Source organism: Alosa sapidissima, chromosome 13 (assembly GCF_018492685.1).
Source record: "Alosa sapidissima isolate fAloSap1 chromosome 13, fAloSap1.pri, whole genome shotgun sequence".
Taxonomy (NCBI): domain Eukaryota; kingdom Metazoa; phylum Chordata; class Actinopteri; order Clupeiformes; family Clupeidae; genus Alosa; species Alosa sapidissima.
In genome coordinates, this window is record NC_055969.1 from 24,485,471 (window position 1) to 24,508,562 (window position 23,092).

At 43.9% G+C, this 23,092-nt stretch overlaps 1 protein-coding gene across 8 annotated transcripts in view; it reads left to right on the forward strand.

Annotated features, from left to right (window-relative positions):
* Positions 1-23,092, forward strand: part of LOC121680001 (A-kinase anchor protein 2) — a 100,016-nt gene that overhangs the window by 16,130 nt on the left and 60,794 nt on the right. For all 8 annotated transcript variants that reach the window (XM_042059136.1, XM_042059137.1, XM_042059134.1 and 5 more), the window contains exons 2-3: positions 2,873-2,953; positions 9,010-9,140. In XM_042059136.1, the coding sequence (XP_041915070.1) occupies positions 2,873-2,953; positions 9,010-9,140 (212 nt within the window). The remainder of the gene's footprint in view (positions 1-2,872; positions 2,954-9,009; positions 9,141-23,092) is intronic.

Sequence of the window (23,092 nt, forward strand, 5' to 3'; positions counted from 1 at the left end):
AGGTTAGGTGTCACATGGACTTGGATGATCCCCCTTTCCCAATATCACCACCATTCTGTGCTCACTTCCCAGCATGCTTTGCATTTGAGATGACCCACCTCCTCATGTTCAAGGACTCTGAGTGGTTGGTGTTCCTCTTCTTCCTCATCTTCCTCCACTCTCTCTCACATCTGGATCCCATATTGTTTTTCAACACACACACACACACACACACACACACACACACACACACACACACACAAACTTGTTCTGGAATGCAGTACAGTGTGTGTGTGTGTGTGTGTGAGAGAGAGAGAGAGAGAGAGAGAGAGAGAGAGAGAGAGAGAGAGAGAGAGAGAGAGATAATCTGTGTCAAAGATGCTTTCAGTCAGGCTATTTGTTAAGAGGCATGCAGGACCTGCTGCGTCGTGGCTTGAATAAACACCCAATCCTGACTATGTCCTAACTCCCTACAATCTGGCCATTTCTCAGTTACAGGCTGCTGCATCTGGTTAAAATTGTTAAGTCATTATGCTCTGGGATGCTAGCCCCATATTCCCACCTCTCTCCCATAGCCTAAGAAAACAGAGCAGCACAGAGCCAAGCTGTACACCACTAACCACAATCAGTGATCAGTGCTTTGTCCAAAAAAGGATGTTCATTCAACCATGTCCAAACAGGGATGTTCATTCTCAATGATTCTCAATTATCACAATGAAATAATACACAAAATTCGAATTGCAATTCTGCTTCCTGTTTGCTAACTCAACTGAAATGCAAGTGAAATTCAAGAATTGAATTGGAATTTAAAAGCCAGTTTCAATTCAATTCTGGAATTTTGCACAAGCCTGGTACACAATGTGGAATGTGGAATGATGTGGAAATAATCACTGGTCAATAGTCAGGACAGAGTGTGGTGGACAGTGTTGAGGAGGTTTTTGCATAATTATCTGTGTTGCAGCTCTGTTCATGCATTGCACTGCACTGAGCGTCATAACCATTGTAACCACCTTCATAACCATCCACAGCTGTGCACTGAGGCGTCTTGTGTTGTTGGACTACAGTATGGTACTAAGTGTATTGAGTCAGAAGGGGATGTTAGTGGTTTAGGAGTCAATAAATGTCTTAAACACCACTGTAAAGTAGAGTCTTTAGATGAGTTTGTAATTATAAGGTGCCCGCTGTATAAGGATTTCATGCAATAGTATTTTCTGCTCTCTTTGGAACATGGTCAATTCATCTAGCTCAGATCAATTGACCTGTCAACTCCCTGTCAACTCCTCCTGACACCAATCTTAACCTGAATCGTCATTCCATATTGTTGACCATATTTTTACAGTAAAGATGTTGTTGTCTGGTACAAACACTATATGTAGGCAAAATGGAGAGTGTTTCAAAAACTTGATTCATTCATAAAAACTAATTTCCACCAGTTCTGACCCACATCTGATGGCCTGGAGCAGGGGGGGGGGGGGGTGAAATCCTTCTTACAAATCCTCTGCTCTCACAGTCTGCCTCAGTGGAGTCAGCACAGCTTAAACAGCCTGCTGTGTTCACTGCAGCAAAACAGAGCGTTTAGTGGCTTCTTCATCCCACTGGTTCCCATCTAAACTGGGCGCAGTCTCACCACACAGGGGGGCTGAGAGGAAGGAACTCTGGATATGGACATGTGTGGGACGTGACATGGAAAAAGTACATGATCTGGCAACTTGTACCAATGTATCAGAGAGAGAGAGTGAGAGAGAGAGACAGAGTGCGAGAGAGATTGATTTGGCAATAAAAATACCTTTTTTTGTCATGCCAATAAAGCACCTTTTGAATTTGAGAGAGAAAGAGAGAGAGAAAGAGAGAGAGAGAAGAGAAGCCATGTGCTTCCAGCTTCTTTTGAATGTCTTGCAGGATTTGTGTTGCCTCTGGTTGGCATGGCGTGTTAGTGCAGTAAACAGCATGTCTCCTGTGTTTGTGTTCCTGATAACATGCTTGGAAAAAGCGTGCAGGAGCCATGCCCTCCCTGCTGTTCTGTTCTCAGAGACTAATATCTGTTACATTGGAAAGCTTGTAGTGCAGCAATATAACTAAATAAATGTGATATCTGCTCATGTACAATTTCTTTACACACAACTCCTCTCCTCTACTCCCCATTCTGATTCTACTCGTGATTCAGAGTTTTGATCTAGTGGCATTAATCAATGATTGATGCACATAGGAGATTTCATTATTCTAATAATAATCATTTTTATTATTTCCCTTTCTCAGTTCCCTTCTACCATATACATCTATATGTATATATGTATGTACTGTTTGAAATGCTATTCATGTATTGTTGTGACCTGATGGCTCTTTGAGATTTGGGGCCGAGAGTCAAGAGCCTTTATTGGGGGAACTGTGTGTCTATTGTTGGCATGATGCCAATCATCAATGCTTGTGCCCTCAATACTCTGGGTACTCTGGTGATGGGCAACCCATAGACTGTATATATATAGAACAGTCTATGGGGCAACCAGCGCAGTGGACAGTACTAATGTTCCATAAAGTTCTCTCCGTGTTTGTGTTTCTCGGACGCTCGAAGCTGCAGTTGTTGCATTGTAGTTCAGTTTTGATGAAGGATCACTATAACCTGTGTGCCACGCTCTAAATAAATAAAAGCTTGTATCAGCAACTAGCCGGTGTTACTGTATGTTTGACCACCTATGATCCATATAAATCCATATGACTCAGTCTATATCCATAGGATTTCTCACTGTATTCCTGTGTCAGTTATCTTTTGTCATATACATCAATGTCTCATAATTACAGTTAATATGCTTATATATGCTGTTATTATTAGGTACAATTGACAATGGATTTGATAAGGAACTTTAAAATGCTGAAGTGGTCCTTCTGTGTCTTTCAGGAGAAACGGAAACGACAATCAGAGATCGAGGACAAACGGCAGCAGCTGGATGACCTTGTCCTGCAGCTTCAACATCTTAGGGTAAAACATCTATGGTCTAAATATATAATGTGTGCGTGTGTGTGTGTGTGTGTGTGTCTGTGTGTGTGCGTGCGTGCGTGTGTGTATGTGTGTGTGTGTGCATTTTCTCCTAGGTTCCTGAGAAATAAAACACACGCACGCATGCACACACACACACACACACACACACATAGATGCAGTTTCTTCTGGTTCTCTGAGAAATATAAAGCACACACACACACACACACACATGGATGCAGTTTCCTCTGGTTCCCTGAGAAATATAAAGAGCACAGACACACACACACACACACACAGACGCAGTTTCCTCTGGTTCCCTGAGAAACCCAGCGACGTAGAGGAGAACCCTTCACAAACAAACACTCTCAGCCGCTCGGCTCCACTCTCCAGCTCATCAGATAACGAGGGGCTTGCCTCATTTCTGCAAAATTGCTCTGTTGTTAAGTTGCCCACATTTTATGCCAATTACATTTCACAAAAACAAATTTACTCCAGCACAAAGTGACTCTTGAAAGAGCTTTTATTTCTGCCCTGTGGTCCCTCTGGAGAAAGACAGATAGATTGATACCGAGAGAGAGAGAGAGAGAGAGAGAGAGAGAGAGATTTTTTGAGGAAAAGTGCCAGTTACTGCCAGTGACCGAGGAGAAACTTTGGCCCCTGGGAGCCGTGCCGAGAAAGACAGAATCAGCACACTGAAGTGAGACACACACACACACACACACACACACACACACACACACTGTTTGCTGAGAGGACAATGTGTGTAGGAGCTATAGCAGCCTACTACTGCATTAATTTATCATCAGCCTACTGCACAAAGCACAAAGCTGCTGCATATGCATTATATGTTAAAGTATATGAGCTAAAGTGGTGATATACAGTAAGTTTGATGCACAGATATCAGAACCTGTAAAAGGGTGCATTTACAAAGATGTTATGGTTTCTGGTGTAATGAATGTTAATTTGGCTCTTAGTGGCTTGAGTTAGCTAGTAGAGTTCAGAGAGCAAAAGAGGCGGAGAAGGGAAGCAGCATATAGCTGATATGCAACTGGAACAAACCGCCAGATGGTCTTGATGTGCCCCAAATTCAGGTAAATTTCTCTTTTCATGTGCCCACAATTCCTCCTGGGATGCTTTGGAAAAAGTGCAACCGGCCAGCCAGGTAGTTGTTTCCTCATGAATAATTGTGTCTCCCCATTTTCTCACTCGCACTTCACAGCACTGCATCAATCGTATATCACAACATCAATCTTATACCACAACAATGTTGGTGGTGGCACCAAGCCTGAAGTCACCATTAGCTTAAACTGAAAATTGCAACAATCAAAAGAAGCTGTGTGGGGTTGTTGTTTATACATTTTGCTAAACTAGACATTTAGCAGATGCTTTAAGCCAAAGTGACACAGATTTGCAATGGTGGGTTCAGGAATCAAACCTAGGCTAACTGGTCGTCAAAAGGGAACCGAGCAGTGGTGTAGTCTAGTTACTTGTAGTGGGTATACTGTGGTGTAGTCTAGTTAGCTGTAGTGGGTATACTGTGGTTTAGTCTAGTTAGTTGTAGTGGGTATACTGTGATGTAGTCTAGTTAGCAGTAGTGGGTATACTGTGATGTGGTCTAGTTAGCTGTAGTGGGTATACTGTGGTGTAGTCTAGTTAGCTGTAGTGGGTATACTGTGATGTAGTCTAGTTAGCTATAGTGGTAATACTGTGATCAACCCCAAATGGTAATACCTATCCATGCCTATTTTAAGTGGGTATACTGAGATGGTGATGCTTTTTAAGTGGGTATACTGCATAGTCCTGCGTATCACGTAGACTTCACCACTGGGAGCGAGACAGATTCAGTGGAATGTCACAGTTACTTGGAGCCAGGGCTTGAAAACGAAATTATTTTTCAAACGTTCCGTTCCGAACGGTTCAGATAGGCCTATGTTTAACGTTTTCGTTCTTGCATGCGTTCCGCCACCAACATATCGGTCCTGAACCGGTTCGGAACGCAAAATATCGTTCGTTCTTAAAGTTCCGGCAGTGTTTGGCGGGCTTATCAAGTCTATTTTTGTGGACTTTACCTTAGAATAGACGTAGGCTACTCATTATTTCCCCTTGATTTAGCCTATACCGTAGCTATGGCCAAAAATAATAAATCACAGGCGGCATCCAAAAACATTCAGATGGGCTATCCATCCCATAGCCTACAGACTTACTGTAGGCCTAACCTATGCCTATAAATAATTTCTTATCAAAATATTTCTGGATACGTGCTAAACTCCTTACCTGGTTGTAGCCTTTTGGAGTTTTATCCATATGGAGATCTTCAAAGGCTTGCGCTATAATTCCAACCCTGTTTATAAACGAACCTGTCTGTTGCTGACAAGGCCTATCTCAAATTTCCTGTTTAACTCTTCTAGGCTACATAGAATAGGCTATAATTGCGCAAACATTTCAAATCCCGACTTTAAAACGACAAGGCATGGACAGGCAAAATAGGCTATTACGCATAGGCTACAAACAATTTCCAAATCAGTTTCAGTAGCCTACGCCAGTGTTTCTCAAACTTTTACAGACCAAGGACCACTTAACCATTAGAAAAAACCTCACGGACCACATAGCTAATAGACACAATAGGCCTACTCACTGAACCCACCTTGCTTATTGTCTTTGCACCTTGCTTATTGTGTCAGAGGATTCATATGATTTAAATTGGCATAGCTTACATAGGCAGTATTGCAGAACTTTGGATTTACATACAAGTTGGTTCAATATTGCAAACAACGCATCTATATTATTTTTTACAACAGCTCGCGGACCACCAGTGGTCCCCGGACCACACTTTGAGAAACACTGGCCTACGCTACGAGCTGGCCTAAGATCCGAAGTGGCAGACGGATAGGTTATACTACAACAGCAAGACAAAATATACCTATTTGGACCAAAGGTCCATTTATTCGTTTTTTTTATTTCAAACTGCAGAAATCAAATTATTAAGCTGTTATATAGAGAACGAAAAAAAAAAACGTTATTAACCGGTTTTGTGGATTTCAGAATAACGTTTCTGTTCCGGAACAGTTGAAGACCATTTTGTTTTCGTTTCCATTTCCGCTCCTCGTAAAATTCCGTAAAATTCCGTTCGTTTTCGGTTTTCGTTTTCGTTCCTTGAACCGGTTCGGAGCCCTGCTTGGAACACTTGTGTGCGTGGAATTGTCACATAATTTACTTCATGTGCTTTGTACTTTTTCCATTACATCTTTATTTTTGGTGTTAAATGGTTCCTAGAGTGTTGATGAGTGTACATATTGGGAATATAGGATAATATTGGATAATAGAGTGTGATATTTGAATGTTAAAAGTGAATAAACTTTTTTGAGAGGTGGATAAACTCTAATAAGAGGTGGGTAAACTCTATTTCTGAAATTTCAGAGGTGAATAAACTGTGTTTACTTGTGTTTAGCCTCCACTACATCCCTGTATCTGAGCTATGTGAGATGACTGTGGTAAAGAGAGTGGGGGTGGGGATGGGGGGGTCTTCAGAGTGAGTGAGAAGTGTTTGACCGGCATGTGACATGTTTGTTTAGCAGTGGGTGCACTGTTTGTCCCTGGCCAGTTCTCATAGGAAAGTTCACTCACTTCGATGTCATGAAACTTTATTTATGAGTCCTTGCCAAGCTTTGTTTTCATATAAATCTGACAGTCCTTCTGAAGGACATAGCCTTATCAACTCTCTTGTTCCCTCAAGTGACTTCCTATTTTTAGCACAAATTGTTCATTCTACAGATAAAATAGTTAAGTTGGCGCGTTTTAAGTGTTCAGTTAAGGGTCTTTCCACGTCCTCTCAGAATTGTACTGAATCCATTCCTTTTTGGAATTATCTGGTAAATGTGACGGTGTTCAGTGGGAAGGCTGTTTAATGGTGTGGTCATTGTGTGGTTTAGGCAGTGTCACTGAACCCCTTTTAATCTGGCTGAGTTATGACTGAGTTCCCTTTTTACAGTGACAGCGGTACTGAATCAGTTATAGATACAACACGGGTTGGACAGGGCCACAAACACACACACACACACACACACACACACACACACATACACACATGCATGCACACGCACGCATACACACACACACACACACACACGCATACACACATGCATGCACACGCACGCATACACACACACACACATACATACATAAACATGCTCACACAGACATGCAATACTTGTAAGAAAACATATACATACATAGGTAACTTACCCACAAAGACACATTACAATGCATGCATCACAAAAGCAGGCTAGCTGCAAGTATATTGTTCCTTGGCTGTTGATATAGCCTCAGAAGCATATTAGGCTACAGTCAGATAGACAGCTGGAGTCTTGTAAGTAGGTTACACAATCCTCTGGAAGACATAGGACTCTCTCTGAGACATGTAAGTGGTGGTCATTACAGATGCAATGTAAATGTTACTACGTATAAAATCACACCACACAACAAAAATAACATAGTCATAACATGTTTGTCTTCGACGGTGAAAAAAGAGGGGAAATTGCAGCTAAGCAAGGAGAGGTTAACTGAATTTGGGATGAGGGGAAAATAGAGGGGAAAAGACAGAAAATGTGGCCCAGTCAGCTTTGGCTGTCTCCCAATATGCAAATGTGAATGGAAATATGATTACAGCGAGCCTAGTTTCAAACATTCAGACCTGCGTCCTTCAGTTGGAGAGAGACTGCGTCGGGGGGAAGATTGTGGCTCTTTGCTCCGTGTTTTGCTTGCCGCTGCATTCCTACGACAGCTTGTGGAAGGCTGAGTGGAATTCCAGGCCATGTGAGAGTGACCTGGGAGAGAAGGTGATGACAGGGCAAAGGAAAGGGCTTCTGGACTCAAGGAATGCCCAGCAGAGACCCTCCAAAACAGCATGGGTTTACAGAGAAAAACCTAACACCCACACAAGCATACACACCACCATCACAGCGGGGTTCTACTAAGAAAGCTGAAAAGATGATTGAATGATTGCCCAAACAAGGTAGCTCACAATATTTATTGGACTAGAAATGTCATCTTACCGTGTACCTCTGCCCGGCTGCTGGCCTCCAGATAGATGGGATGTGCACACAACTACTTTGCTAAATCTACTGAGAAAGCAACACAAACACCGCAGCTAGGACAGAACAGCAAAGCAGAGAACAGGAGCGTCACTATGCCCAAAACAGGGGCCCTAGGCCCAAACAGGGGCGTCACAAGGCCCAAAACAGGGGCATCACTAGACCCAAAACAGGGGCATCACTAGACCCAAAACAGGGGCTTCACTAGGCCCAAAACAGGGGCCCTAGGCCCAAACAGGGACATCACAAGGCCCAAAACTCTACTGGGGCAGCAGTTCAATACTGGGGCAAATGCCTCAGTAAAAAGGGACTAGTGACCCCAGTGGCAGGGAATGGCTCAGTACAGCAGAACACGTCACCTGTTATAGAGGTGACCAAAGTCAACAGCACTCAACAGGACAGTGTGGTCACACTGAAGTTCGCCTACAAAAAAGCTGCCATCTTTGAGATCCGGTATCTTGCCATTTTTCCTATGGGAAAATAACATGGGGATTTTGAATGATCACACCTGTAAAACTCTTGCGGGGACGAAGAAGTCTGAAATGCAGACGTTTTACTCAACACACTTCTGTCCTCTGCTTTCGACTGTGTACTGTGGTCTTCGGTACGTTAAGACGGCAAACTTAGATTTTTGCTACCCCAGAGCTAGTTTGCAATGCAACTTGCCATAGGCTTAGCTTCAATTAACACCCGGATCTCCTATTATAGGTCTATTATAGCGTAGCATATGACAGGAAAGCATAAGGAGAATATGTGCTTTTCCTCAATCTTACTGTTTTACTCATGCTGTATATGATGTTTTCTCTTGTATCCTATTTCACCTTCTGGAAAAGTCTTAAAAAAAGACACATAACAATGTGGTTAAAACATTGCTGAAAGGACATGCAAAAACTGGACATCTTAGGAAAGGAGCAGTAGTACCTTCATTTGAGTATGTGTCTAATGACCTGCCCTGCTCTCTTCCAGTCCAAGGCCATGAGGGAGAGATGGCTACTTCAGGGAACTCCAGTAGGCTCACAGGACCAGGAGGACAGCCAGAGGAGGCAGGTCGAACAGGACGAGCGTCACGCCAAGCAGCTGGAAGAAGCTGTTCACAGGTACGGCCCTGGTAGCCCCACAGACAGAGCCATGCCACTAGCCATGGTCTCAGGTTGATTGATTGATTGAGTTTATTTGATGATTTTCAAAAGGACTCTGCAGTACAGAGATAATATACATTAAAGTCACAAACAATGAAAACAGTAAAACCGGGAAGCTTGTTTCTATTGTGGTCCTTGGGTTTCACACATAACATGTGTCACAATAAAAATACAAACAGCACAATAAAAATCAGCAACAGGACAAACAGGTTGGCAATTGGCAGTGTTTTGGTCGTTGATGAAACACACACAGTTAGATTATTTACCTGAGTCCATTAGCTCATAACACACACTTCAAGAGGTATGGAAGTTGTGGAGGTCACCGGAAAGCACTCCTCCAAGCATGTCCATATGAAGGTGACTGAAGAGCATTCCTCCAAATGTGTCCTTGTGATTGGTCACTGGAGAGCTTGCGCTCGAGTCCCCTTTAGAGCAGCTTGCAGCCTTAAATGCTCCCGGGAGCTGCTGCAGTAAGAGAGGGCTCTCTGGGCTGCAGGGTGAGTGTCCTTAAAGGTTCGGTTGGACGCCAAGAAATCCCGAGCGCCCAGGAACACCCTGCCCTCCCCCCTATACAACCCGCTCTCATTTTCATGGCAGACTTCATTTCCTGTAAATTGCCATGCACTTAGCCAACACTTTGGGAAGAACATATAAGTTATATTTCCTTGGTTGGGTGCCCAGTGTGTGTGTGTGTGTGTGTGTGTGTGTGTGTGTGTGTGTGTTCTCTCCTGGTTAGCTCGGCTTTTAATTACCATGGCTTCAAAGTGCAGTCAGCTCCCGGCTCATTTGGTCTCTGGAAATCTCATTGAGGATTTTTTTGTGACTCCAGATGGGAGTGTGTGGTTTCCTGTGTGAGTGAGACACAGCAAAGCACCAACGCACAGCACTGAGCAACAGAAAACAGCAAAGCAGACTTGTACTTGTTATGTATGTGTGTACCTCTTGCAATTCACTAGTTACTCTCACTGTTTTTAATGACCAAACAGGTATTGTCCCCTTCATCGATGAATTCATTCATGCGTGCATGCAGGCAGGCATCCATTGCATGTGTGGATTATGAACTTTTGGGCCCCTGGGCCCAGATGTATTAAGGGCCCCCCACTTATTGTCGTATATGTGGAAGGGGGGGGGGGTTGGGGGTCCTCCCCCAGAATTTTTTTTATTTTTTTGATGTGATTTCCTGTATTCTGGTGCATTTTGGGGATGGCCAATACTAAATTCAATCAGATTCATAGCCTACATCCTGATTTGTTAATATTGAGGCAATGATTCCATGCAAAGGCTTGGGCTTCAGGGCCCCCTGACCCCTTGGGCCCCTGGGCCTGGGCCCGGTAGGCCCGTGCAGTAATCCATCCCTGATCCATTGACTTATTATGACCGCCGCGCAGCATCCATTCACTTATTTATTCATTCATTCATTTGTTTGTTTGATAATTTATGTGCTTGTTTTCTCATTCTTTAGAGTTTCCGTTATTGTGAGCTAATGGAAACCAAAGTCATTGAGGAATAGTATCAGCAGTACACAATTTTACAAGTTGAAATGACAAAGGGGACAGTGGTTTAGTTTGTTTGCCTTCTGTGGGAGACATTTCCTCTGTTGGAAAACAAAGTAGTACGGTCCAGCCTCCTATCTAGTGAGATAATCAGCTGTTCCTCATTTGAGGTTGAAAGGAACAGAAGTGCACACACACACACACACCACACACACACACACACACACCACACACACACACACACAACGCCCAATTCACACATTTATTTTGACTGTGCCCATTCACACAGGTCTCTTTATCTATCTCTCTGTCTCTCTATCTCTCTCTCTCTCTATCTATCTATCTCTCTGATGCACACAGCACACACACACACAGCCCACCCCCCCCCCCCCCCACACACACACACACAGAACACACACACACACACACACACACACACACAGCACATACACAGCACACACACATACTCACTGCAGCCAGTAAAGGGTCAAAGCTTAGCATGTTGGCTTGTTAAATGCACATTCCACAGCCTCATTTGGTGCTGTAAGGTCCATGGCAGGAACCCAAATGAGCAAACGAACAGCAGGCCCAACATAAATACCCCCACGAGTCCGTCCATCCACGGAGAGCAGACCATGAGGAAGGCCTCCATGAGTGCTGCTTATTATAGAGGATTATTATATTTGCATGTGTTTTCATTTATCTGCACTGCGCAAAGACAGGCCTCACGTCGGGAGTCGTGGAGCCTGAAAACAAAAGATCTGCTAAGTCATTCAAACTCAGGCCTGGTTTGATCAAGACTTGTGGAGCCATTCTGATGCTGTGAGATCTGCAACTGTTCATTGATTCTGTCTGGTGCAAACAATAGACAATGAGCATTCTGCGTCTGCTTTCTCCTTCGCTTTCTCCATCCACCATTGTCTAAATGAGAAATTATGCAACACGGCTTGGCAGTCCATTTAGAGTAATTTTACAAATACAGTATTTTTCCTCGTATGAGTATCTTTTGGTACACCACTGCTGAAAAAGGGCCCTTTGTGTTTGATGATGATGATGATTTCTTTATAATTTATCTCAGAAACAATTAATTTTCAAGATTTGAAACCTTCAGTCAACTGCTGCATAGATTAGAGTCATATTTTCAACCCAGCATTCAGAGTAAACATTGACAGTTGAGAATCCGCGTTACTAAACGTCTTCTTTGCCAGCTTTGTGTTGCTCGGTAACAAGGTGTGGTTGATGCAACATTGAGATATGGCACATGACCACTGGGGCCTGTTATTTGTTGATGTGCCATCTAAGGAAGTGAGTCATGGGAAGTAGGTGACCAAGTTGATCCGAGGAGGAGGTGGAGAGTTTTTATTTGTGTATCCATGAACATTAACTTCCTTTGTGAGAATGTGTCCCATCCGATTGTGTTGGTCAGACTAGAGCAATGTATTCCCAGGAGTTAACAATGAGAAGATGAGGTCATTTCCTGTTGGAGTCCTGGCTGGCTCAGCGTCTCCTGATGTGAAATGAGCTGAAGAAGCTCTAAGTCCAGTCAAAGGGACAGTGTCTATTTAGGGGCAGCATTGGGACAGTCCCGATGTTGACTGTTTAACCTCATAGCCATGGCCACACTGGATTTTTCTTGATGCGGCTATGGGTGTTGGGTGGGTGTAATGGGTATTATATGTCTTCATTCTTTCGTTTCACTATTAAATTATTTCCCACCGTAATCGTATTATTATTTAATAGATTCAATTGTAGCCACGGCACAATAGAATAGTTTACTGATTGTTTTATGTAAACTATTCCAGTGTGCGGTGGCTACTTCACTTTTTGACTCTTATGTTCCTGTCAACCACCAGCACCTGATAACCTGAAGCAGCTGTGCATAGGGATGTCTGTTTTTAAATACCTTTAATTGGAAACAGTACTATTTGTGTGGTAAATCAGAGATGTACATCTTACAACCTACAAGCAACTTAATATTAACCTGGAAATTAGTTTCAATACTCTTTCTCTTGCTGCCATTCAGCAATGCTGTTGGTAGAACTGCTGATTTTTAGGTTCTGGTCTTCAGATTAAAGCAACACCAAAGAACTTTTCCTTTGTCGCACGCATGCTATTTGTTTATCCAGCACCGGCTTTGCAAATAACGATGTCCACAGACAAGGTAGAATATGTTGCATGATTTTATGAAAGTACGATGTATTGTGACATCATGCAAGTCAAATTTGTAGTTTCTTATGTCTCATTCCATCAAACTACAGATCCGCTACCCGATCTGGCAAACTTACATAGTGCGGTTATAGCCGATAGAGGGCCGCAAAGCGAATGCAGAAGTGCCGTTCACCCTGTTACGAGTTGATGAACCACTGAAACAATTTTGGAAACATTAATTTAAGGTACAAAAAACTCTTTGGTGTTGCTTTAAATCACACTGACTATGACCTAACACCACTGTCCACTTAGGCCTTTTCACAGAGTACAAAGGGTTTTGACAAGCCTCGCCTATTGAAAAGAGATGACATTGAGTCTTACAGTATATCTGCTATTGCAGGTATCATGTTTGGTAAGGCATGCCCTTGTCTTGTGTGTGCTAATGCAGGCACTGTATTTTCGGTAAGCTGAAGATAACAGCAGTTTCCCCATGCTCCATTGTTCAGTCTCATTGCCGCCACAGTTTGTGGTCAGGGCAGTGTGTCTGTCCTTGGCACAAAGCTGGCGTCTGGGTCCAGTCTACCCGCCCTGCCCAAGAGAATGCCCGGGAGAACCCTCTCAGTGGTGCAGGGCATGGCTCAGGGCATGGCACTGGTCTATTTTTGCACCCCTCCCTACAAAAACAAAAAAATCCAAACAGAAGACCCAGGAATAAACGGGGACCATAGCTACTGAGAGTCGCTACTGACCCTTTCTCCTACAAAGAAATGACCAAAGAAACACTATTTCCAGTGCAATCCCAGTACTATTTCCAGACTATTTCCACTGCAAAGCCAAAGTGATGCTCTGTGAACTACACACTTTGCGTTTCAGAGAAAAGGCCGATACAAGGAATAAAAATGCCTGATCGGATTAGAATTTTAATCGGAATGAAAGAGGTGGTGTATTCCGTTCCTATTCCGATTGAACAGCCATGTATACGGCCAATCGGATTGCCTGCTGTATCTTCTCCAGGAAGATCGCTATTAGGCTATTCTGTCCAAAGATTCTAAAGCACTTGAGAGTACCTGATTGGAATAGGACGTGCCCAATGTAAAGGAACGGCTGAAGTGCCCTTGAGCAAGGCACCTAACCCCTCACTGCTCCCCGAGCGCCGCTGTAGCAGGCAGCCCACTGCGTTGGGATTAGTGTGTGCTTCACCTCACTGTGTGCTGTGTGTGTTTCACTAATTCACAGTTTGGGATAAATGCAGAGACCAAATTTCCCTCACGGGATCAAAAGAGTATATATACTTACTTCTACTTATTGCTGAGAAAAGACCAAGGAGACGGTCTGTAAAATAGACTCTTTCCACTGCAGACAAAAGAGGAAGGAGGCTCTCAGTGAGTAAAACAAGCACATGACCCAACCCCAGTGCAGTTGTTGTGGGCTGAAGGGAGTTGTGTTGTCTGGGCCAGGTGGGGCACTTGTGGTCAGACCAATGACTGTATATATAGAGAGAGTCATTGGGTCAGACACAAACAGTTGGTGACTTATGTGAATGCTGCACCATGGAAGTCAAAAATGTACCACCCACACAGAAATAAAGGGGGGCCTGTTTCCACTACATGCATTATTGTACACCCACACCCACTGTATGGTGTGTGTGTGTGTGTGTGTGTGTGTGTGTGTGTGTGTGTTGTGTGTGTGTGTGTGTGTGTTTGTGTTTGTGTTTGTTTGTGTGTGTGTGTGTGTGTGTGTGTGTGTGTGTGTGTGTGTGTGTGTGTTGTTGTGTGTGTGTGTGTGTGTGTTTTTGTGTTTGTTTGTGTGTGTGTGTGTGTGTGCGTGTGTGCGCACTCCACAGTGTTAGTTTTGGGAGCAGGACCATTTACCTTCCACTGACTCGTAAACGGCGGCAGATCCTCTGTGTATCTGTCTGTCTGTGGGAGTGCCTCTGACTGACACAAACACCGAATATGGCAAAGTTCAGGCTCAGCGTCTGTTTCTCTGCTTGCTACTTACTGAAGAGGCTGCAGCCGGCGCTTGTTTAAAAAGAGAGAAACACTGATCATGTGTCGAGATAAGGCAGAAAGTTAGCGCCTGCGCTAACACTTTGTCTCTTTGCTTATGGCTGCTACCAGGCTTTCTCATCTCATCTCCCTTGACCTGCTTTGGAAAATTTCAAAATGACAGCTTCATCTCAGTGTTTGGATGAAAAATATTTACCCCAAGAGCATAAGATCAAGTTTCAACAACTTTGTAGACTTAAGGGCTTCAATGTTCATGTAACGTAACTCACTACTTACAAAACATGCTGATTGTGAGTACAGCATTACTTCTGAAAGGTGGCAACTCACGATTTTACATCAAACATCAAACTAAAGGAATAGTTATTTTTCCTCAGAATAAAGGATGGTGCCACAGTGCCATTGTTTTCCATTTTGCCAGGCTGCTACAGTGCTACACTCTGGGGGCATGAACATGGGGACTCATGAACATGCCCCCCAGAGTGAGGCACTTTAGCTCCCTTTCAACTCTAGCTGTTGGCTGCAGTAATTCGAGCTAGGTAGAACCGATTGGTTTTGTTTTATTTCGTACCATCAGTACTTGGTGACCTTGAGAAAATAGAAATCTGTGAGAAAAATCGCCGGAATTCTCCTTTAAGCACTGGTTCATACCCTGCTGCTGCTATTTACCACCAGCCTGTGCCAGTGCCGCGCTAGGCCATGCCATGCTGAGGTGGCACTGCAGTAGGCCGTTGTTGGTTAAAAAGGAGCATGCAGAGTGTTAGAGGTATCAGCTCAGAGGAGAATGATTGGCATGTTTTGTGTCAGATAAGGCCAGTGCCACTTCAGTGGCTAATTTGGGTCCAGACAAACAGGTGGTTTCCTTGTGGTTATCTCTCCAGACCTCCTGCTGTTGAGGCTCTGGCAGTTCTCTGGCACACCTGCGTATGAGTGTGTGTGTGTGTGTGTGTGTGTGTGTGTGTGTGTGTGTGTGTGTGTGTGTGCGTGTTTGTGTTTGTGTTTGTGTGTGTGTGTGTGTGTTTGTGTTTGTGTTTGTGTGTGTGTGTGTGTGTGTGTATGTGTGTGTGTGTGTGTGTGTGTCTTTGTGTGTGTGATAGAGCATTATCTCTATCTCAGTGCTGTCAATATGAGTCATGGAGAACAGGCTGGCCGGCTGGCTATTTTCTGCAGGTTTGAGGATATGGAGCGGAGAGAGTGATGGAGAAGGAGGGGGTGGGAGGGAGACATGCCACTCACGTGCTGTCATGGCAATGAAGGTTTGTGAGTGTGGCAGCTCACTCATCTTAGCATGAATGAGGAGGTTACGGTCTCTCTATTCCTTCCTCAATTCCTCTCTTTCTCTCCTCTCTTTCAAAGTTCTTCTGTCTTTCTTTCTCTCTCAGTATCACTCTATTTTTCAAACTTCCTTCTCCCCCCTACACACACAGACACCCACACACACACGCACACTCTCTCCCTGAGAGTTTCTCACACTGGGCACAGGCAGGATGACATCACCACTAGGAGAAAGCTCCCATTCCCGCTAATGGGTGCCGGCTGGAGATAATGACACATCCCAGACAGGAAGTGGGATGTGGAGAACAGGAAGTAAGGGCTTGGGGTGGAGTCAGGAGAACCCACATGAGGTCATTCCCTTTTCGCCAACATTTCCCAGTCCTCTCGGCTTAGCTCTCCCCTCCTCTCCTCTTCCCCCCTCTCCTCCCCTCTCTTCTCCTCTTTGTTCAGCTCCCAGAGTCCTCTCTACTTCCCTCCTCTCCTCTCCTCTTCCCCCCTCTCCTCTCCTCTTCCCTCCTCTCCTCTCACCTCCTCTCCTCTCTTCCCTCCCCTCCTCTCCTCTCCTCTCTGCAGCTCTACCTCTCATTATGGAAACACAGACTTTGCTCTTTAATGAGTTCTGTCAGAGCCAGCGATGTACTGTAGTTCCTCCCATTTAAAATTAGTTGTAGGAAAATAAACACCCTCCAATCCAATCCAAGCAAAGCAAAGCAAAGCAGGGTCTCAAAAAGAGAGGTGCTCCACCTTTACCTTCTTTAATACAGTAGCCCTGTAGGAAAGCCCACCTTGCATTCATCAGCTTGTGTGCTTTTTTTTAGTTTAGTTTAGTTCAGTTCAGTTCAGTTCAGTTCAGTTCAAGTCAATTCAGTTCAGTTCAGTCCATACTGTATACTGCTGTTGTACCACGTGCATGGAGCTTTGGTGCTTATTGAAGGTAATATGGAGCCTGTGTCTAAGACTTCAGCTGCACTTTACAATCAAACCCTCATCACTACACACACACACACACACACACACACACACACAAACACACACACATGCACACACAAACACACACACACACACAGTACACCTCTCAGGCTGCTTCAAAGAGGCACTGTTTGCCATTACTGGTTAAAAAAAAAAGCACAATGTGTTGATTGAGGTGCTTTAATATTTTTTTCTTTTTCTTTTCATAATAAACACAGGGCTCTCAAAGAGCTCTTTCTCACTCCACTGGGTCTGTCTTCAGAGGAAAGTGTCTGTCTGAAGTGGCGTCTGTCCCTATTAGTGTTGCGATTACAGGCGTCGGAATGTGGCAGAGAGCTGTCAGGCGATAGTGAGGTGAATGATGTTAGCAGAGCTCAGGTGACAGAACAAGCTCTCCCCTCGCATGGCTACAACACCGTCCGGCTTGTGGTCAACCACACAAAACAAACTCAGTAGCCTGCTGAGGATGACTGCATAAGCTATGCCATGAGGGAAATGGACAGTGGTGTGGAAATCTCACTGGTTTAATGGGATAATTAAAATGTCATTTAATTAAAAGGAGCTCTCTCTGTGTCTTCCTCTCTCTGCATTTCTCTCTCTGTCTATCTCTATCACTCCCACACACTCACAGAGAGAGAGAGAGAAAGAGAGAGAGAGAGAGAGAGAGAGAGAGAGAGAGAGAGAGAGAGAGGCTCCAATCCCTTCAGAAGGATTCAGTAGGGCTGTTTTGCTGTTTTGATAGTTCCGCCTTCAGGCCACTAGGTGGCCTAGCAGATTCATACCTTCTTAGACAAATCAAGCAGAAGAGGCAGAGTCTCAAAGACTTCATGTGTGAAGTCAGCTGACGTGTTTGTTATGTGTTTGTGATGTTCTCTATGTGTTTGTATTCTACACTGTAGGTTTGTGTTCTCTATTTGTTTGTGTTCTATGTGTTTTTCACATATAGTATTTTGCAGTATTTTTAAAATACAAAAATACACACCAATAAAGTATTTTGATACAAAATACAGAGCCATTTCCTTCAACCCAATAAAATACAAAGGACAAAATACTATTTTGCATTTGAAACACATATTACATGTTTCAGAAATACTACGCATCCCTGGGAACAAGCAGATTACATCTTTATAGTTGGGCATATGATGACATACTTAGGTTAATACTGTATTTCACCAGTTAGGGCACCAAAATGGCCAGTAGCTGCACTGTGTAGCCTATCTTGACATGTCTTTAAGTTTTGGGTTACAATATACAGGTAGTGGGCTCTCTGTTGATTTTAATGAGTAGGCCTAAGCCTAAAGTTAGAGCATTTCTATCACAATTGACCAGACTTTGACCTTTTGTCTTCTTTAAACAAAATTCTGGCTATGATTGTTCCTTGTATTGCATCATGAGCCATCACTGCACCTATTGCATTCTACTGTAGCCTTAAGCCTAGCTCAGTCATTATGTTGTACCACATCACCCTCCATTAGAAGTGCAATGAGCTGCATTGAGCATAATAAACTGCATTTAGAATTCCAAATCCATATTTCTAGATATTTTGGTAAAAGTAACTTAAAAGTAATACAATAGTAGTGTAATGCCTTACAATTCAGAGACAGTAATATTATAATGTAATGAATTACTTTGAAATGACAGTAATAAGTAATACATAATATATTACGCTTTTGAAGTAACTTGCCCAACACTGATTAAACCACATGTCACTGCTTGACTAAATGAAAAATATAGGCTACTGAACATGCATGGAGATCGTCATAGTTGACAGAAATTATGATTTGTGCCAACATGTTGTAGAAACACAACCACAGTTAGGCCTATTTAGTGCAAATCTTCTACATTGGTTATAGTCAGAGATTCACATTAACTGTAGGCTATCACCACAAGTGTATACTAAACGTTTTTGCCCAAGTTTGTGTGCCGTCATCACATTTTGCAAAATTAGGCTACCTTCGTTACTAACCTACCAGTTGATACTTTTTACGTGAATCGACTCGCGATTGATTGTGCATCTAATGTAACACTCGGTGGAGAGACTTCCACTTTCCAAGTTCCACTTTCACTGTTGTTGTGAGCTAAAAGGCTACTATATGGGAAATACTTTGAAGTTCCTTTTGAGTCCAAACACGAATAGGTTTTCTTTAACCTGTGCTACACTTTTCCACCAAGTTGTGCGAAAATTGTAGGTACCCGGAGTTTTTTTATGTTGACAGACAAACCGCACTACAGTAGCCTACATGGTGCAGTAAATGGAAGCTCTTCGTAGCGCGTGCAACTTACGTCTATAAAAACAATATATTTATGGAATAAAATTAGACACCTCTGATTGCTGTTTACGGTTAAACTGCGATGATGTGAACACGAGGCAGCGGAGGGCACTTATATAGCCTAGGCTACCATGCATGGACTCGTAGGCTATATTTCCCCACAAACCAAGCGGCTGCTTGGACAAATCCACTTGAGGGGTGGGGCAGGGGGGCGCGATCGTGACACACTGAACCTGTCATGAAGAGGCCAAAATGATTGACCTGTCACCCTCCAATCCAAATGGATGCAACTGCATTTATAGGCTAAGCCTAGGTCTACATGACGGGCCGCAAATAGGCTAAATAACTTTAAAAAAAAATCCCGGAGGTCACCGGCCCATGCCCGGTTGTACAGATTACCAGTCCGAGCCTGTTTGTGTTCACTATTTGTTTGTGTTCTATTTGTTTGTGTTCTATGTGTTTGTGTTCTCTATTTGTTTGTGTTCTATGTGTTTTGTGTTCTCTGTGTTCCTGTTCTGTAGGTTTGTGTTCTCTGTGTTTGTGATCTCTATGTGTTTATGTGTTATGTGTTTGTGTTGTGTCTAGTATGAAAAGAAGCCTCGATTGATTAACGTTTGAGAAGAGAACGGGGAGGTGGGACTTCTCTCCTTCACAAACTAGACTACACTATTATTTTCGCTCAGGAATTTTTAATGTCAGTGTTGTAGCCTTTTAACATATGCCACAGATGGGTTTGATCACTTTGACCAAAAATTGCCTTTTATTGGCAAGCTAAATTTGAGACATTAAACTTTTCTTCGGGCTATGTAGTAAACTCTTGTTTCTTGGTTGATGTTTACCTAAAGTAAATGTCACTAAGCCAACTGTGCTTTTGTTTGTTTGCACTGTTAACATTCCATAGCTGATAGCTTGCTGGTTTTAGACAAATATTTTTGAATGACGTGCATAAGAGGAGGTGGGCCTTGAACACTCTTTTGGCTCCAGACCTATCAGTTGCATAACTGCCAGGAACAGGTAATCACCCACATTCACTCCTCCAGTGTAACTCTAGCAGACATGAAGACGAATACTTGAAGGGGCACTCGCAGTATTTTGCAGGCAGGATGCTGACTTCCCAGGCCTAATGTTTGGAATAGGGGACCCAAAATAGAACAGGCGCAAACGTGGTCATATGGCAGCAGCACAAGGGGTGCATTGAAACTGGGTTATATTGAGAATGGGGCTGGGCAGGCAGTCTTCACTATGACAAACGAGGAAAAGCTCTCTCTCTCTCTCTCTCCCTCTCCCTCTCTCTGTGTGTGTGTGTGTGTCTGTCTGTCTGTGTGTGTATGTGTGTAGGCTCTGTGTGTTCCCATTCACTTTTAGTGTCACATGGTCATGTGTTGTTCTTGCATATGGACCCCATCCTGTTCACTGCTGTTTAAGTCTCCTTGATGCACACATACACTCACACACACACACACACACACACACACACACACCCCACACACACACACACACACACACACACACACACACACGCCAAGAACACATACACACAGAGTAATTCATGAGTTGCAGACCACCACATTTGATCCATTATCGTCCATCATAACGTTTATTTATTATTCAAGTAATCTGATGGACTTAACTTGTGTATGATGATTTTGAGTATTCTACTGATTTCTCTGTGTGTGTGTTACTGTGCGGATCCTCACTTCAAGGCGAGGCCGGACACACCTATATAGAAAAAAATGCATACACACACACACACACACACAGGCACACCTCCTCCCTCTTGATTTCTGTGTGTGTGTGTGTGTGTGTGTGTGTGTGTGTGTGTGTGTGTGTGTGTGTTACTGTGAGGATCCTCACTTCAAGGCAGGGCTCAACAGCGGCCATGCCCACTTCCATCCTTATGACATCACACACAACCTCACCTCCTTTACTAGGTCAAAGGTCACGGTGAGCAGGAGCGTGCAGTACACGATTAGAACTCACACTGTCACATTAATATCTCATCTCTCAGCTCCATGTTTATAAGCGTTTGGGACAATGGTGCTTTAGACGTTGAGGCATTCACCTCATGGCCATCTGTCCATCTGTGCGCGGAGTCGCGGACGCGGTGTGCCGTGTTTCCCGATGAATTGTTGCGCGTGGTGGGAAGGCTCAACACAATGGCAGGAAGTGGAGCAGGGTGGAGGCCAAGGGAAGAGGGAAGGCTCCTCGTTTGTGGCTTCCTCATTGGCCGCCTGCATCCAGAATAACCAACGCTGTGGAGTCCCCAGGGCACAGACAGGCATGCAGCAGTGGTGTGTGTGTGTGTGTGTCCGTCTGTGTGTGTGTGTGTGTGTGTGTGTGTGTGTGTGTGTGTGTGTGTGTGTGTGTGTGTGTGTCTGTCCGTGTGTGTGTGTGTCAATGTGTATGTGTGTGTGTGTATGTGTGTCCGTCTGTGTGTGTTTGTGTGTCTGTGTGTCCATGTGTGTGTGTGTGTGTGTGTGTGTGTGTGTGTGTGTGTGTGTGTGTGTGTGTGTGTGTGTGTGTGTGTGTGTGAATGACACAAAGCAAGAGAAATCAATGAACTTGATGAGGTTGTTTGATTTTTATTTTCAGCCGGTGGTCTGAACAGGGTGTTCATTTTCCATTGCACTCTGAAGATGGCTTTAATGACGTTAAAGGTGCTCTAAGCGATGTTGGGTAACGTCACTTCTGTTGACCTTCAAACAAAACAAAGAGCTAGCTCACCCCTCCCTCCCCATCCCTCCCGTGCAACTGAAATACTCCTGGACACGCATCTCGTCAGTGAATGGCTGGAAAAGTTTGTTATGTTTCATGGTCCAGGCTGCACCAGGCTGCTTTTGTTGCCATTTTTGGAGCCTGGGCGTTTTTTACAGTGTATCCAGGGGACAGGCAGCTAGCGGATTGTGAGGAGATGTGTGCAGTATGTGACAAAAAATGTTTTAGCTTAGAAACCGCGTAACATCGCTTAGAGCACCTTTAAAGTTCCCCGGATGGAAAATCAAGAGAAACTGTCAGAGTGTAGCATTAGCAGACTATGCTCTTACAATGTCAGAATCAGAATCATTTTATTATTATTCTGATTGATTTGAGACTCCAGTGGGGTTGTCTCAAACCATCATAACTGTGCATTTTAACAGCCTCTTGTCTGATGACAGACATTTGTGCACTGCCACAAACCAATAGGCCCATTTGGAATTGAATTAGCTTGATTGCTATTCTGCTATCCAGACACTGTTGTCTATTTAAATTCTCAATGTCCTGGCGTCACGCCAGGAATCTTTAAGTGCTGGGCTGGGTAATTGTATGGCGTGGTGTTAAGCTTTCATGCCTCTTTGCCGAAGTCAGGCCACAAAACAAGGCCCCAGAATAATGCCTGCTAAACTGCACGGCTGATCTGGAGCCTGATAGCTTGTGTGGTAACAACAGACAAAACAGACATAATCAGTGAGAGCTCAGCTCCAAAGCCAACGGTCTGACCTGGGAAAACTCTGAGTGAGAGGGGGGCACAGAGGGAGTCTCTCCCAAAGCTGGTCTCTTTGTGAGTGAGTGAGTGAGTGAGTTCAGTCTCTTTCAACACTGGCCTCTTAGTGAGTGAGTGAGTGAGTGAGTGAGTTCAGTCTCTTCCAATGCTGGTCTCTTGGTGAGTGAGTTCAGTCTTTCTCAAGCTGGTCTCTTTGTGAGTGAGTCCAGTCTTTCTCAAAACTGGTCTCTTCGTGAGTGAGTTCACTCTCTCCCAAAGCTGGTCTCTG